The sequence below is a fragment of the Lactuca serriola genome, chromosome 3 (genome assembly GCF_051521515.1).
Source record: "Lactuca serriola cultivar US96UC23 chromosome 3, Lser_US96UC23_V15, whole genome shotgun sequence".
In the NCBI taxonomy this organism is placed as follows: domain Eukaryota; kingdom Viridiplantae; phylum Streptophyta; class Magnoliopsida; order Asterales; family Asteraceae; genus Lactuca; species Lactuca serriola.
In genome coordinates, this window is record NC_136410.1 from 131714562 (window position 1) to 131731826 (window position 17265).

Consider the following 17265-nt stretch of genomic DNA (forward strand, 5'->3'; position numbering starts at 1 on the left):
AATTTCAATTAGAAACATATAACAATGAAAGAAAGGGAAAAAACGATTTCAGTTTAGAAACTTTTTTTTATGTTTTTTTTCAAATAATTTCAACATCAAAGGCATTGTTGTATGTTAAATACATCAACAAATAGAATATGAAACTGATTAAGTAATGTCAATTATAAAACACAAAATTCAATTTCAATTAGAATGGGCAACAACAATTTCAGTTAGAAACCTCAAAACTCGATTTCAGAAAATTAGAAAACCAATTATTGTAGTCGTTTGCGGTCAAATAGAATATGAACCTGATTAAGTAATGTCGATCACTGGAGTCGAAGTCAATTGCAAAAGTGAAGACGAAGTCACGCAGATTTCAATTAGAAATCAATTTAACAAAACAACTATTAGAAGGAATCGGAAATTTAGAACGTAAAGACTTAAGTTTACAGAGCCGAGAATATGTCCTCGAGAATGTCTCCTCGATTCTAGGACTCCTTCCTATCCTGTAAATGGTAAATGGTAATTAACAAAATAGCAAATAGAAATCATAAATATATAATATAAACAATAAATTTATATTATTAAAATATACACGGGGCAGGTTATAAAAGGATCGGATCGGTAGTGATACATACCCGACCCTTTTAATAAAAGAGTTAACAGGTACGGGTCGCTAACGGGTAAACGGATCACAAATCACAATCCAAACCCTTATAATTTTTACGGGTTCGGATTGGATCAGGGTCAAAACCCGTTCCATTGTCAGGCCTACCTGTAGGTGATGAATTACGAGTTTAGACGATGTTGTAACTACGTATTCATGCGATGATACTCTAACCCTTACTGGACACGTACTGGGTGAGTAATCCCCGAACCAGTACTGTCTATGCGATGTAGGCGACGATCCTTAGGAAAAGTTCTTATGAACAAACATATAAGGAAATGTGATGTAAGGAGATGAGAGGTAAATACGATGTAGGAGATGGACCCTTAGGATAAATCTTTAGGGAAGATTAAATAAAGAAAATGAGGATGGGTAATCGGGTTAATTGTTTGACATGAAATATGTGAAGAAACAAATTAACTATATTATTGTGGGTTGAAAACCCTATGTACTCATCAGGTTTCCTAACCTGCCCCATTTAGTTTATTTGTATCATAGGTATCGATACGAAGACACATTACACTGAGAGATTAAAGGAGATGTAAATCATTAGTGTAAATGAATGTAAGGTCTGTTTATGCTTATGTTTATGTATTGACAATGACATCCTAAAGTTTTAATATAAACAAAATACATTTCTTCGGAAATGCTTTCATAATATATTTATCATGTTTTCTGGGAACAAGTTCCGCAATATTATTCTTTAAAATGAATACTCTGATTTTTAAATAAGCATAAATAAAATTTGTAAAATAACCGTGAATTTGGAGATGTCACACCAGCGACATAACGAGCAAAGGAGGAAATCGGTTTGTAGTCGATGGTGGTGGGCGGATGGGGTGGAGAAGCAGTAATATTAACAATTGATTAAGTCATCCTTCAAAAGTGAAGTGTAATCGGATGAAAAGAGCGGAGATATATGGGGTAGAAGTAAAGCAGGAAGAGAATCGACGATGAGTAGAAACAGTGGTGTCTATTGTGGGTATTGAATTGAAGCGAGGACGGCTAGCGGTGATCGGTGGAGTTAACCACGGCTGAGGAAACTAAACCATTAACAATCGACTGAACCCTAATTGAATGCAAAAACCCATTTGGGGTCGATCTATGCCCTTTATGGAAGGAAAAAAGAGAATGAGCGGTGGTTGGAAGAAATTGGAAGGTCGTAAGAATTAAAGCGGTGATGTAAGGAGAATTAAAGGGGATGCTACTTGTGTAAGCATCTTATTGGAGAATAAAATGGTGGAGAAGAAGAAGCGGACACGTATTGTTCAACCACCACTTCATTAACCATTGACCAGGGACGTATATCTGGCCACAATTAAAAAAAAAAAAAGAATTAGACCAATAGGAACATGAGGGTAGAAAAGAAAAAATAAGGAAAATGACTAATATGAAAAGCCGATAAAAGAAAGTTGAACATATGCAAATAGGTAAACATGTGGATCATAGTTGTCAAAAGGCCATCAATTTTACTATTTCTATGGTTTGCCTTCTTTAATATATATATATATATATATATATATATATATATATATATATATATATATATATATATATATATATATGAAAAGTGAATATGTGGTTGTTATTTACATAAGCTTAAGTATAAAACATTTAAAACGATGTAGTTTTAAATAAAACAAATCCAATTTCATTTTCTCTTAGTTTTGTTTTAATATAATATCATTGAATTAAGTTCAATTATGGAATGAAAAAGATTAATTATATATTTTTTATTGCAAATAATTATTGAAGTTTATAGAGAAAATAAAAAATCAATATTTTTTAACAAATATAATTCAAACGTTTTGTCTTTAATTAAAAAACTATATTAAAAAACCAATATTTAGTTTTCATTTAAATTTAATAGGGTTGATTAAATGGTTACGATTTTTAATGTTTTAAGTTCTTAGATACAATGAAGGAAAAAAAACATAAATTTGATCGATTTAGTAAGTCACATGATTAAGAAAGAATAGTAAAAGAGATACCATGATTAGTGTGGATATAAAATGATCAAAACTACATTGCTTGGAGGGTTCTACATTGTTTGTATAAATAGATATTGGGATGATCACGAAATCAAATATAATATGAGTTCATAGACAATAGGAATAAACTAAAAATGAAAGAAAAATGTGTTGTTTAATCAAAATGAAGTCATTTTTGATGGTTCTATACCTAACATTATATACATGACAACCATATATTCACTTTTCTATATATATATATATATATATATATATATATATATATATATATATAGAGAGAGAGAGAGAGAGAGAGAGTTAGATTATTTTGTTTTTACTATCTATTGTGTGCATGTATGATTGATTCTGGACCAATCATTTTAGTTATTTTAAGAAAGTAATTAATGCATATTACATGTTGAAAACATTTGAACCTAACTATATATATATATATATATATATATATATATATATATATATATATATATATATATATATATATAAACGGTTTCGGCAAGTAGTGGTTCTAAAAAAATGAGAACCAGAAACGAAACTGCTTAAGAAGGTACCGTAACTAGAACCGTCTTAAACGGTTCTGGTTCCAAAACGGATGATTTCGGTTCTGAAATTGGATATCCACTTTCAATTCTCATCCGTAATGACATTTGTGTCATCAAATTTTCATTAACTTTTATTTGATAAAAAACTTTTTTCACAACCTTCTCAATGTTTAGCATTCCTAAAAGTTTTTTTTTTAATTAATTAATCTCTCATTTATCTATTTGAAATATTTTATTAAATCATCTTTTATAATTTATCATTTTTAAATACTCTTCGTATTTCGAAAACATAAAACGTGATACAAGTTTCACAATAGTATATGGTTATAAAAATATAAAAGATAATATAAAATATTATGTGATAGCGTACTGTTTTATACTATTTTATAGTTTTTTTTTTATTTTAAAAGTTTTCAAAATCACTTTAAAAGATAAAACTTTTATAACTTATATTCATATTTATTTTGTATATTTAATCTAATAGATTATCTAATATATAATACTACAAATATTTAATATGTATAAACTTATATGTTATTCAATATTGGTATTCAAATCGTAAAAAAGAAATTAAGAAAAAAAATATATCATTCAAAAACTTATATGATAAATAAAAAACTTATATGATAAAAGATGCTCAAAAACAAATTCAACTCAAATAATGCCAAAAATATATAAAAGCGCCACAAACACCCTCAATAGAAGACGAGTGTTCCACTTCAAAATGGTCTGGATGTCTTCCATATACTCCTCATTCCAAGCTTTCTCTCCTCTTATCTCTCTTTAATTTTCTTCTTCCTCCATGAAATCTCTACAAATTTGATGTCATTTTCGAATGCCATGGATTTCAGTATGTCAAATTTCAGTGAAAACCCGAATAACAACCACAAGATTCACGAATCTTGGTTCTTGAATCACAAAAGATCAGACCCCGACCCACATCTTGATCAACGACCCATCAAAACTTCCCGACCCGACCCATACAACACGACAATGTCAATGTCCATGAGACCTTCTTTCAAGAATGAAAACCAGATGTCGCTGTTGTCTTCCTATCACACACCACCTGCTTACATTGAAAATGGAGGTATTAATCTTTTACATCGAACTTAACACCCAAATATAATCTTCCATTGAAACTTGAAAAAGTATGCCTTTTTATGCAAATTCATTTGAGGGTTTTGTTTGTGTAATCTTTTCGAAAGGACCCTTTACACCTTCTCAATGGATGGAGCTCGAACACCAAGCTTTGATCTACAAATATCTTGTCGCGAATGTCCCTGTTCCTTCGCTTTTGATCAATCACATCAAGAAATCACTCGACCCGTTTGTGTTTTCCGGGTCGTCTTCAACCTCAAATGCACCTAGTTTATGTAAGGAGCTTCTTATATATATATTCTTGTATTTATTAGCTCATTCGTAGTTAAAGTTTGTTTTTTTTTTGGAATGGAAGATGGATGGGGAGGTTTCCGGTTAGGTTTTCCGGCGAACAATGATCCAGAACCAGGGAGGTGCCGGAGAACAGACGGGAAGAAATGGCGGTGCTCGAAAGAAGCTGTACCTGATCAGAAATACTGTGAAAAACATATCAATAGAGGTCGTCATCGTTCAAGAAAGCTTGTGGAAGGCAACAATGGTGCTCCGGCGACTGACGGTGGCGGTGGAATCAACAACCAGTTCAAGAACTTGCAATTACAACCCCAGAATGGTTCCATGAACAGGTGAAATAAAGAAATCATTTTGATGAACAAATGTTTAATTTCTTGTTTAACTTTTACAAAATTCCGATGGTGGTGTAGGCCGGAAGAACATAAACCGCAGTGGAACACCCAACTGACGATGTCCATGGATTCTTCTTCGGATTTCTCATCATCTTCAAATTCGATTCCAGATTCATGGAAGAGTTCAATGGGTGGTCCATTAGGGGAAGCTTTGAAAACTTCTAATGGAGGAAACAGTAATCGTCATTCATGGTGTTCGTATTCACCCACCGGAGTCTTTTCACGTTCAAATAGCAGCTCCGGTAGCAGTCCGAGAGGTAACCAGGAGGATGGCGGCGGCGATGAAATGCTGTTTTTGACACATGCAGTGACTTCAGCTTCTTTTCAATCGTCAAAGTAAATAGTGATCAAGTCTCATGCCTTTTTTAATTTTTAGTCACATCTTTTATGTGTTTAGTCACATGTTTTATGATCTTTAATTTATTGTGTACATTTTTAACCACTAGGAAATGGATTAATGGGTGTATTAGTCGATGTTCTGTTTTTCGTCCACCTATTTCTTCAAGTAAATCGACCACTATGTTCATCTTGATATTGAAAATTGATATGGATATGAAAATGTGTTGAGATGAATTGTGGGTGCTGCATATATGAAGGGTGTTTCTGAGATTTCAGAGGCTTGTGCGAAAATTAAATTGAGGCATCATAAAAAAAAATCCAAAACTTGAAATTGATAACAATGATTGGTAATTTCGGTATATATGAGTATCATATACAGTCTTCACTCGTTAGAAAGAAACTGAAGCTATTATAAACAGTTTTTAAAGAGAAGACATGGAATGGATATGCATGTACTACATCCATGCATCTTTAAACTATGACCAAAATGTTTGACAATCGTTTATCCCCTTACGTGCTAGATTTCTTAGTTGTGTTTTATTATTGACAAAACTCTAAATTTAGTCCTTGTGGTTTGCGAAAAACTTTGGATGGGGTCCAAAGACTTTTCAACTTGCATAACAAGTCCAAAATAAAGATTTTTTTTTTGGGTTTTTAGTCAATTCCGTCTTAGTCCGTTCGTTTGGAGCCGTTAGGACCATCACGTGTCCTCCATGGGAAGGCATTTTGGTCTTTTTGCTTCCCACCCTCTGTTGTCACCACTTCAATTAATTAGTTGTATTATGCATTAATTTTGCAGACTGTACTTCACTCCTTCATCTTCTCTCACACCTCGTTCATCAATCAAGACGCAAATACCCTAAAATTTGTGTGAGAATCGATTTTTGTCCATACTTTTGAAAATGTGGGTACTCAGAAATCTTGGAGAGAATGTTAACGTTCAAGAAGTTTATGGTAAGATTCTCTATTTGATGATCAAGTTTCAAACTTTGAAAAACTCTAACAATCGTCTGTTTCTGTTTTGAAGATGGTTACCCCAATATATTCTATATTAAACTTCATCACGGAGGAAGTTTCACAAAGTTTCCAAATATCAGGTATATTAATCGGCAAGTTAGGTACTTTGATGTTGTCGATATTAATGAATTTCTTGTGCATGAACTAGACTTGATGATGAGAGAATTAGGTTATGATGGTACTGAAATCATGTATTACCATTTCCGTTTGCCTAATGAATGATTTGACTTTGGACTACGAGCATTAGGTAATGACGGTGATGTGTGTAATCTCTCATAGTATGTTACCTATAACAAAGTGATTAAAGTGTACAAAGAGCATGGGAAAAAGAACTTGCTTACATATTGTATGTCCTTGAATAGTCTAAGAAGGGTTATAATAGAAGACATGGACAATCAGGATCCTCCTAGACCCCCATCCCCTGTAGTTGTTCATAAAGTGGTAACTCTAATCCAAATTGATATTGGCAAGGGTGACTTAGGGTTAGCATTAACCTTATACAAGTCTACAACACCAGAATTTAGTAGGTCTAAAGGTTGGAAACATAGTAAAGGGGGGTCGTCTTGTAGTAGAAAACTTAACTTGGATTGGGAAAGTGGTGAAAAAACAATGACAAATGGTGAAGTTGATTAAGGTAAGGGTGTTGAGCCAATGCATCCTGAATTTGTTGTAGTTGATGCAGAAAAAGAGTTAACCAAAGAGATTGATGTGAATGAAGAACTTGACATGAACAAATCCAACGGTGAGGGTGTGGAAGGATTTATAGATGAGGGGTATAGAGTTGCCATGGATAATGATCCTCAAGGAGTTAATGAATTTTCAACTAAAACCATTACATATCCAATGATCCAAAAGACAACACTTACAACATATATAAACCAACATTACACCTTCTAACAGCAAAAGACAAGATTTTCAAAATATATAAACCACCATTAAACTTCTAGCACTAAAAGACAATATTTCCAGGTGGTTATTACCAACAAAAAAGCCCTAACCTCTAATTCCTAATTCCAAATGACCACAAACAATAGAAACAAGATCCACGAGGCAAACAATTACATCTTCAGCTGACCCACTTCAACCTCATGTCCGTTGATTGTTCGCAACATCCCTGATATGATATCAGTTGATCTTTGACACATAGGGGGATCGACCCACCCCAAAAATCCACATCTAGATCACTATAGGGATACAAAAATGTTGAAGAGTTATTGCATAATTAGCAAAATAACATAACCTAATATGAGTTTGCTTTCCATTTTAGGGCATGCATAGAAATGATGACCAAGGTTTCGTGAGGTCCATGTGGTTCGCACAACAACAACATTCCCACAGAAGCAGAGCACCGTTTTTGAAGCTTTTAACAGTAGAAGTAGATGACAGACGAAAAAGAAAAAGACCTTTTGTTGCTACTTCTCTGTAAATCAAAATGAAGAATATGAAGGAGATTGTGTATAAGTATGTATATAAAGGAGAAATCTGATATTATTTAGAATAAGGAAGCAAAAGACCAAAATGCCCTCACATGGAGGGCACGTGATGGCCCTAATGGCTCCAAACAAATGGACTAAGATGGAATGGACTAAAAACTCAGAAAAACCTTGATTTTGGACCTTCTATGCAAGTTGGAAAGTTTTTGGACCCCATCCAAAGTTTTTTCTACAAACCACAAGGACCAAATTTATAGTTTTGTCTTTATTATTAAACAACTTGTAAGGGAAACAAAATAGGTTATCCCCTCACGTACTAGATCATTTAGTTGTGTTTTATTATTAAACTAGATGTAAGATCCATGTATTACATGAGTTCATTTAAAAAAATATGAAATTCTAAAATTTGAGAAGTTTGAATTTATAAGAAAAAATAGGAAAATATTGAATTATTAAAATTAAATTGTTTGTTTTTCTTTTAAATTTAAACAAATAATTTAGATAAATAAACAAAAGAAACTAATGAGGTTTTAATTTAGAAAATTTGAAATTAAAAGGAAACCAATTGATGAAGTTGATATGCATTTATTGCAATTACATTTAAATATTATGTGGAAATTATTAAAATGAAAAAAAAAACCCACAAAATGAAAAAAATTAATTGAAAATAACCACAAAATGACATGTGACCAAATCAATGAGAATGTGACATGTGACAAAAAAGATTTTTTAATTATTAGAGTAGACATATATGGGAAACAAAATAGTTTATCAAGATCTTTAGAGTACACAAACTTAGTTATATAAAGATAGGATAAATACTTATTATAAAACTTTGAATAAAAACATTTGTATTTTAGACCAGATGGTGTGTGTGTGGTAAAGAGCTGGTGAAGTGTATGTGACATCTCTTTACCATGATGAACACTATGTCTCGCGTGGTTTCCGTTGCATTACTTGGGAACTCTCTCTCTCTCTCTCTCTCTCTCTCTCTCTCATGCATGCAGCATGCAGTGGTGGACTCAGAAAGAATAATTAGAAGTTGAACAGAATTTTTTAGAGGGTGCATTATTATAGTATCTTCTTTGTCTTCACCATCGTCATTCAAATTGGCTATGTTTTTATCTAGATAACATATATTTTCTTGTACTCGCAATTAAAGTTATTCTTTCTTTAGGTTTTTCCACAACTTCATTAACTTTATCCACGTTTAGTTTCTCTATGTTCTTGCTTATTGCATTAAACATTATCAAAATTTAAAGTATTATCTTTGAATACATTTTACTCCACGTGAACTAATTCATCATTACAGTCAAATTTATAGAAATTGTTTCATAATAAATCGAATGCTAGCTCCTATTAGACTACGAAAAATAGTTATGTTTCCTTTTTTTTTTTTTTTTTTTTTTTTTTTTTTTTTTATGTTTAGAACATTTTGATTCAAATGTTATGATGACGCCATCCTTTTCATATAAAAGTCCAATATTATAATAAGTTAACACTATATAACATACAATCATTACATCAATCAAATTTAAATATATTATAAATAATTATTTGTATTATTTGTTCAATTACAAATGTTCATCGTTAGAATTACTTTAATTATAATTGTCAATCGATCTTTAAAAGTTGAAGGTGAAATTACAAGTGTGATAGTTTGTGTGATTCTTATCCTCTCTTGATTCTTGCCTCTTGCCGCAAACACAATACTGAAACGTGAATTTGTAATACTAATATTATTTTCCTTGTCGCATATTTAATTTGATCCAGAGCTCAAATACAATTAAAAATTTGAGTTGTATATAGATCTTCAATGTTGGGAACATGTAAATATATTTTATATTTGTATCTAAATTCTAATTATATTAATAATATATTTAAGAAATATCATTTTTGTTATTAATAAAACATGAATGAGATTAATAGCATGTAAAATGTATTTTTTTTTAGAGAAAGTAAATATTCTTCTACTTTTTGTTCCTATAAATATTTCTACCAAATTAAGTGGTGACATGTATAACATTTAATGTTTATTTAATGATATTTAAATATATTAATATGACACATGTCATCATTTAATTGGATATGAAGATTTATAGAAACAAAAATAAAAAAATATATATTTTTTTTAATGTATGGTTGATGGTTAGACGTTAGATGTACCAAGTTAGTTAATTCGTCCATACTCAAGTTTAAATTTGGGACTTCCAATCTTTTACCAAGTGGACTATTCTCATATTGGCAAATATACTTTAATTAATGTATTATTATTTTTATGTTATAACTATAAGTAATATAATATCAAAAGAAATTTTTAATTGGAAACCTCTTAAGATTGGAGGCATATGGATTCTATTTATATCTATATAGATCTTATTTGCCCACATTGTTCTAAAAATGCACCTCATGATACAAACAAACACATTCACTTCTGCATTTTAATTGACAAAGTGTTACAAGATTGTTTTTTGATATTGTGTTTTGTGTTGGAAAATAATGTTGTGTTGTTCTCCTCAATAAAGAAAATAAAAAGTTTGTTAAGTTTTCTCGAGATTCCTTACTAAATCAAATAATAAATTTATCCCTTATATGCAATTTTGTTTCGCCATTTATTCACGAGGTTCACTAATTCCAGAAATTGTGTGTTATTGATTTACATTGATAACTTTCGTTGATGACCAAATAATAGTTTCTTTCAATATCTTCTACCATCTTTTAATGAAGCTTCTTTAAATCTATAATGCAGTTACAAAAAATGTTATCATAGTATTTTCTACCATCTTTACCTTGAACCTTGGAACTTATATTTGAGTATAAACTATTTTCGTTGAGTAATTTGATGGTGAGAATATATAACATGTGCTAGATAATCAAATCATGTACTATCTTGTAAATATTCCACTCTTAATATATTGTCCACAAAAAATGACATGATGAGGTGAATGACTTTACTGCCACAAACAGCTATGTTGTATGTTGTAGTCTTGTAGATCTAACATAAAAGTAATGCCAAAAAGTAATAATAAATATTACAATAAGGATAAAAGTGTCAGTTAATAGCAAAAATTAAACACCACACGAGGAACAAAATACACAACTAACTAAAATTTCGGGGAACATCCAAGCGAAACATATGAAATTGGAACCAGAGCATTTGTGATAATACCAGTAGTATCCAATTATAGTGTAAGTTAAAGAGAAAATGTTTTAAAAAGATAACGAAGTTATAAAAATATATAAACAGGAGCATTATTTTTTTTTAGTACACAAGATATCATTGAACCGGCTATTGTAGGTAACCATCAGGTTACCCAGTTTTCAAAATGTTCAAAAAATATCATTGTTGTTTTTTAGTACAAAAAAATACTATTAAAATATATCATTTATACATAGAATACCAACGAAGTACACATGTGTTCAAATAAAACCTTGTGGTAACCAGGTACTTCAGGTAAATTGAAAACGACTTAAAAGCATAACGAAGTTTTCAAAATGTTCAAAAAATACCACACTTTTTGTTAACTTCGTTGTTGTCGTATTATGTAGAACACAATCACCGATGATCATACATTGTCATATCAGTTCAAACAGTTGTGCAATCTCTTTCATTCTGTCACACCCCAAAACCAAAACAGCAGAAACGTTATGAGGCGGAGGACGTCATGTACAGTATCACAACAATGCATAATAGTAAACAAGCAACAACATCATTCATTACATTAATAGTATAATTTAATACAAGTGTGTTCTGTGTATAGTTTATAAGACAACAAAAATGAATAATCAAAATAGAGACGAGTCTTGAAAGCTCCGTCTTCTCAAAACCTGGTCATCGGTACCTGTCTACTGGTCACCTGAGAATACAAGTTATTTTGAAAGAGTAGATAAGCATTAAAACTGGTGAATTCATTAGTATTTTAGTGTCATCGTTTGTATGAATGTGTTTGAAAATGTTTGATGTAAATGTTTGTAAGTGTTTGTAGTAAATGTTTATATCTCCTAGAAAATCCTATATTTTCTACTAAACAGGTAGCCTTCTACCAAGGCCCGAATGTTCTCTGTATGTTGTTTGTTTGTAAAAGTGTGTAATTTTCCCAAATATGAGTAGCATTACCAAAATATAGTTTACATTATCACCCGTAGACCTGTAGGTCCCACTGTAGCTAGCAGCAAGGTGTAGGTTGGTCAATCGCGTATAGATCTATACACAAATTCACGCTCTCCCTCCAGGAGACTCTTGTTACAAAACGTGACACAACAGTAGATTGTCATGCCATGAAGTAGTGGCTCACATTAATGTTATAGTATTCTAGTGTTTGTATAGTATGTTCTAGTGTATTGTATGTTCTCTCTGTTCTAGTGTATAGTATGTTCTCTTTGTATAGTGTAGTGTATGTTCTCTTAGTTTCTCATCATAGTATGTTCGTTCTGTTTCTCATAATAGTAAGTTTGTATTGACTCATGAATGAACTGACTCTTGTATGTTTCATTGTACTAGAAATAGTAAGTAGTAATTCCCTAAACTATACCTATTATAGTTTACTAGTAAAGTCGTTTGAATAACTGAGTATGTTTGTACACCTTTGCTACCCAAAGGTGTTGAACTGATGTAAGAACTTCTATATTTATACATATATACATAATATATAACTCAGATTCAAACGACACTCGGACAAATAACCGAATACCCTAAGTCCACAACCAAACAAGAAACATGAAATAAAGTGAGTTATCAGTCCTAAACCCTTTCAACCTTACTTATATAACTCTATCTACATAGACATGATTTGGACAATATATAAGTTTAAAAGAGTTTACTAAAGAGTTTAGCATATAAAAGAGCTTTAACCATTAGAATGGTTATAGATGACTTGATGTCAGCTTATAAAAATGTTTTGAAATAGTGTGCTTGATAAAACAGTGTGAAGTATAAGAAATTCACTTGTTTGATACTTATTAATCATATGTGATTGATATAATAACTATAATGGTTCTACTTGTACCCCCCCCCCCCATAAAAGCATTTAAAATCATATAAAAGATAAGTTAAGGGGGGTATGAACTCACATGTAGTGAGTGATACGAATGTAAGATCGATATAGGATGCTAAGTGTCAAGTGAAGCCTCGAGCACAAACGGATCCTATTAAGCATATAATGATACATATATGTATATAATTAGTGTATATACAACTAATCATGCAAGGAAACCACTTTAGGGACTAGGAAACACTTGGATTGAAGTGTTTTAATCACATATGATTGAATCAAATGGAGTTTACGGCCACACCTTTGGTGTTTACGTCCAAGGGGAGTTTACGACCATAGAGCATGACTTTAAGAGGTGTTTAGGGCCCTAACTAGCATTCACTAAGTATTCACGGCCCTATGTTTGTACTTAAGATGAGTTTGTGGCCAATATATGCACCAAAACAAGGGTTTACGGTCATGCAAGGGTTTACGGCCGTAAACTCTTGATGTGCATGCATTATATTATGTTTTAAGGCTACGAATCATGTGTTTATCAAGCCTAGCTAGAAGATAGAAGAGATACTCACACTTTTTAAGGCTTCTACGGAGTTCATGGCCCAAGAACAAGTAGGTGTTCTTGGTGAAAGTGTTGAATACTTGAAGATCTACCCAAAAAGACGAATTTCATGGATAAAATCAAATGGTGATAGTAGATTAAGAAGGATAACAACTAATCAAATGGAAGAATGGCTTACATTTTTGAAGATCAAGATGAAAGTTCTTGATGATACTTGAGAGGAAATCGAGTTCTTGAGATGGAAGTGTGAGTAAAAGGTGAAAAAAATGAAGGAATATCATATATGAGGGGAGAAGTTCACGACCAAGGAGTTGTTTACGGCCGTAAACTCTAGTTTATGACCGTAAACTCCTCATGATGGAGTTTTCGGCTTGAATGTTGCACAATGAACTTGTAACGCCCCATTGAGGGACTCGGCGAGTCTATGGCCTGACTCGTCGAGTAGGGTCGAGTTTTGTGCACGTGTTAGTCGGCGACTCGGCGAGTCCATATTCGGGACTCGGCGAGTCTGCCTGCCTGGAAGAAACCCTAAATCCCCGGGTTGCTCACTATTTAAGCAATGCTATGTGCCCCAAACTCGCCTCCTTCACCCTCAGAGAGCTGTGAGAAAACCCTAATCCATCCCTTATTGTTTTAAGTGCTTTTGTGTGTGGATTTTGAAGGCTTGAAGAAGAAGAAGAAGAAAGGAGCAAAGAGAAGAGGTGTAGAGCAAAGATCTAAGGGCAAAAGCAGAGTTCATTGAGGTATTTCTCGGATTCCTTCTGTTTTATGCTTTAGACCTCCATTAGAACTCTTCTAGGGCTAGTTTGATGCATTTTCCAAGCCTTATAGTTGTATGGATGCCTTAATAGGTCGAGATATCCCTAGATCTGTTCATTTAGTAGTTGTAGAGCCCGGATCTATTGCCTTTTTGATGATGCTTTGCATAAGAACCCTAGATCTAGCCTTTATTATGCTTTTTGAGCCTTATTATCTTCTTGGTCGCTTATGGGCACGTAAAGATAGAATCTTTACGTGCTAATCGAGTTAAGGAAGCCCAGATCTATAAGTTTCAGACGCTGGATTCAAGCATAATCGAGTTTAGAGTAGCTGGATGGATGTGACTCGGCGAGTCGGAAGAACGACTCGGCGAGTCAAGTCGCGAGTCCCGTTTTTCCCCTTTTTGAGTGATGTCGAGTGGAAGCCTGTGAGTAGTAGAGTGGACTCAGTGAGTTGGAGGGCAGACTCAGTAATGGAGGGACTCGACGAGTTGTTCATACAACTCGGCGAGTCCAAGGCAATCTTCTTAGCTCAAGAACAACTCGTCGAGTTGTTCATATAACTCGGCGAGTCAGATGAAGATTGTCTGAGTTCTTGGATCGAGAGGGTACTCATCGAGTCGATGTCATACTCGACGAGTAGCCACGAGTAGGGTTGAGAAGTGAGACTAGAGACTCGGCGAGTTGGCGGCCCAACTCGGCGAGTCAGGTCAACTGTGGGTTGAATTTGACCGAGAGAGTTGACTTTGACCAAGGGTAAAAGAGTCATTTTACCCCAGTGCAGTGTTTAGCATTTGATTGAGTGTGTTTATGGACTTGTAGCCGGGGAGATACCGGAGCAGCAGCAGTTAGCTTCCAGAGCCATTCACACAGCAACCAGTTCACGAGGTGAGTTTCCCTTCAGTAGGAACGGGTCTAAGGCCACAATGCCGGCCCGTTCAGTTAGCCGTAGTTTCTGGACTTCGGTCCAATGCAATAGCTAGTATGTTTGACGCCTCCGTGGCTCAGACGGGATTTATGTGTTTATGCTAGTTGTTTTGTTTATGCTATGTTCAGTCAGCTTCGGATTTCGGTCCGATGTAGGGGACAGAGGTCCCAGTCAGCTTCGGACTTCGGTCCGATGTAGGGGATGAAGGTCCCAGTCAGCTTCGGACTTCGGTCCGATGTAGGGGACAGAGGTCCCAGTCAGCTTCGGACTTCGGTTCGATGTAGGGGATAGAGGTCCCAGTCAGCTTCGGACTCCGGTCCGATGTAGGGGACGAAGGTCCCAGTCAACTTCGGACTTCGGTCCGATGTAGGGGACAAAGGTCCCAGGCAGCTTCAGACTTCGGACCGATGTAGGGGGCAAGGCCCCAGTTAGCCCGAACTTCGGTTCGATGTAGTGGGCAAGGCCCAGTATGTGCTTATATGTTATTATGTGGTATGTGGTAGTTTGGGGGAGCTCACTAAGCTTCGTGCTTACAGTTTCAGTTTTGGTTTCAGGTACTTCCGCAAGCAAAGGGAAGAGCTCGGGATGATGGCATCGCACACACCACAGCTTCAGTTTTGTCCTGGGAGTTGATTTAGTTTTCTTGATATGTTTGGATACAGTTGTGATTCAGTTTTTCTTACAGTATTTTATCATGGTTTTGAAACACGCAACATATGGTTTTATTATGTGATACTCAGTCTCATGGGTTTTGTTATAATAAAAATCGAAATTTTTGGGTGGTATTTTTGGGTTGTTTCAAGTTGGTATCAGAGCCCTGGTTTGAGGGATTCGGATACACCTCCGGGTGCATCTGAACTCAAACTAAGGGAAAGATAAAAAGATTTTCAAAAAAAAAAAAATGTTTTCGAATGAAATTTTGAAAAGCACTTAGAAAGAAAAGAATTTTTAAACAAGATAAGGGTGTGGTGCATGCGATCAGCCGAGCTCAAGTAAGTACTCCCAAATTACCAATACAAGTTTTATTATTATGATTAATTGTTCCAGTTTCAGTAGAACAACATGCTAGTATAAGGATCTAGGAGGATGCCTTATGTGCCTGCTATATGTGTTACAACTTTATGAGAATTGCATGCTAGTATTGAGTAGACAGCAGTAGGATAGCCTGTTTAGGTTATGCCTGGTAGCGCGAGCTTAGCATTGTATGCTAGTGTAGTTCTCGTTATGAGAATAGTTTTGCCTGAGTATGTTTCCCTTATCCGAATGTTGCTTGCTTTGTGCTTTGTGGGACTCTGAGTGGTGGGAGTTAGCCATTAGGTGAATACGTCAAATCACATGTGAGCAGGGTTGAATAATCTCAGAGTGCTGGATTTGGCCCTATTGCGCATCTATTGTCTGAGTCCAACCGTTGTAGGGACGAGTCTTTTACTCGAAGGATTATCCGAGCCTCATTGCATGTGATGGTATTCAGGTGGTGGCTAATTAGCATTACAAGGAGGCCTTCAGCAGCTGAGGACTGGTTTGAGTGGAGTCAGAGATTTCCCTAGGGCAAGCCTAGGATGAGAGTAGCAGAGATCAGTAGTAGTAGAAGTGACTTGGTGGAGTCAAGGCAGTTCTTGAGGAAAGTACGGATAGATGTGGAAGGTAGTATGGGCCCGTACTACTGAAAGCAGAGGATCCGTACTCGAATCAAGGAAGGCCAAGACAAGACCAGGAAGCTATTAGTAGTATCAATGATCCCTTGAGATATTTCAGTTTTCTGATGATGCTATGATGTGTTTCAGAATGGTGGTTTTGCGTCCGAGGACAGCAGCCGGCAGTGGAGGTGCCGGGGAGGGATCAGGATCAGGCTCGGGGGACGAGCGCATGGATGAGCAGACCAGAGAGTTTCTTTCTTCATAGATTACTCGTATCATTTTAGAGCAGACTCCTGTGATCTTCGGTTCGATCAAGGAGGGTATCCTAGAGCTGATGGATGAGAGGTTGGGCACCTTCCGTGCCGAGGTGGCGGCCATGATGGGGTCGCGCACACTTACGTTCAGGGAGTTCAGGGCATGTGGAGCTCCATACTATCACGGGGCGCGGGACCCCATAGCGAGTACTAGATGGTTGGCGGATGTGGCCAACGTGTTCCGCACTAGCAAGTGTCCCGAGGGGGACAAGGTCAGGTTGGCGTCATGTCTTCTGAAGGACAGGGCACGGGATTGGTGGGAGGAGGTCGGACATACCATTGGAGATGATGCAGCGTTGGATGCCATGACCTGGGCTGATTTCTCTACC

The 17265-nt window shown here is 35.0% G+C and overlaps 1 protein-coding gene across 1 annotated transcript; it reads left to right on the forward strand.

Moving 5' to 3' along the window:
• Positions 1 to 3863: 3863 nt before the first annotated feature.
• LOC145093155 (uncharacterized) lies at positions 3864 to 5533 on the forward strand. Its single transcript, XM_079031225.1, has 4 exons — positions 3864 to 4266; positions 4385 to 4552; positions 4633 to 4900; positions 4979 to 5533. Exons 1-4 carry the CDS (start codon positions 4002 to 4004, stop codon positions 5298 to 5300), a joined length of 1023 nt encoding a protein of 340 aa, XP_078887351.1. The 5' UTR covers positions 3864 to 4001; the 3' UTR covers positions 5301 to 5533.
• The last annotated feature ends 11732 nt before the right edge of the window (positions 5534 to 17265 follow it).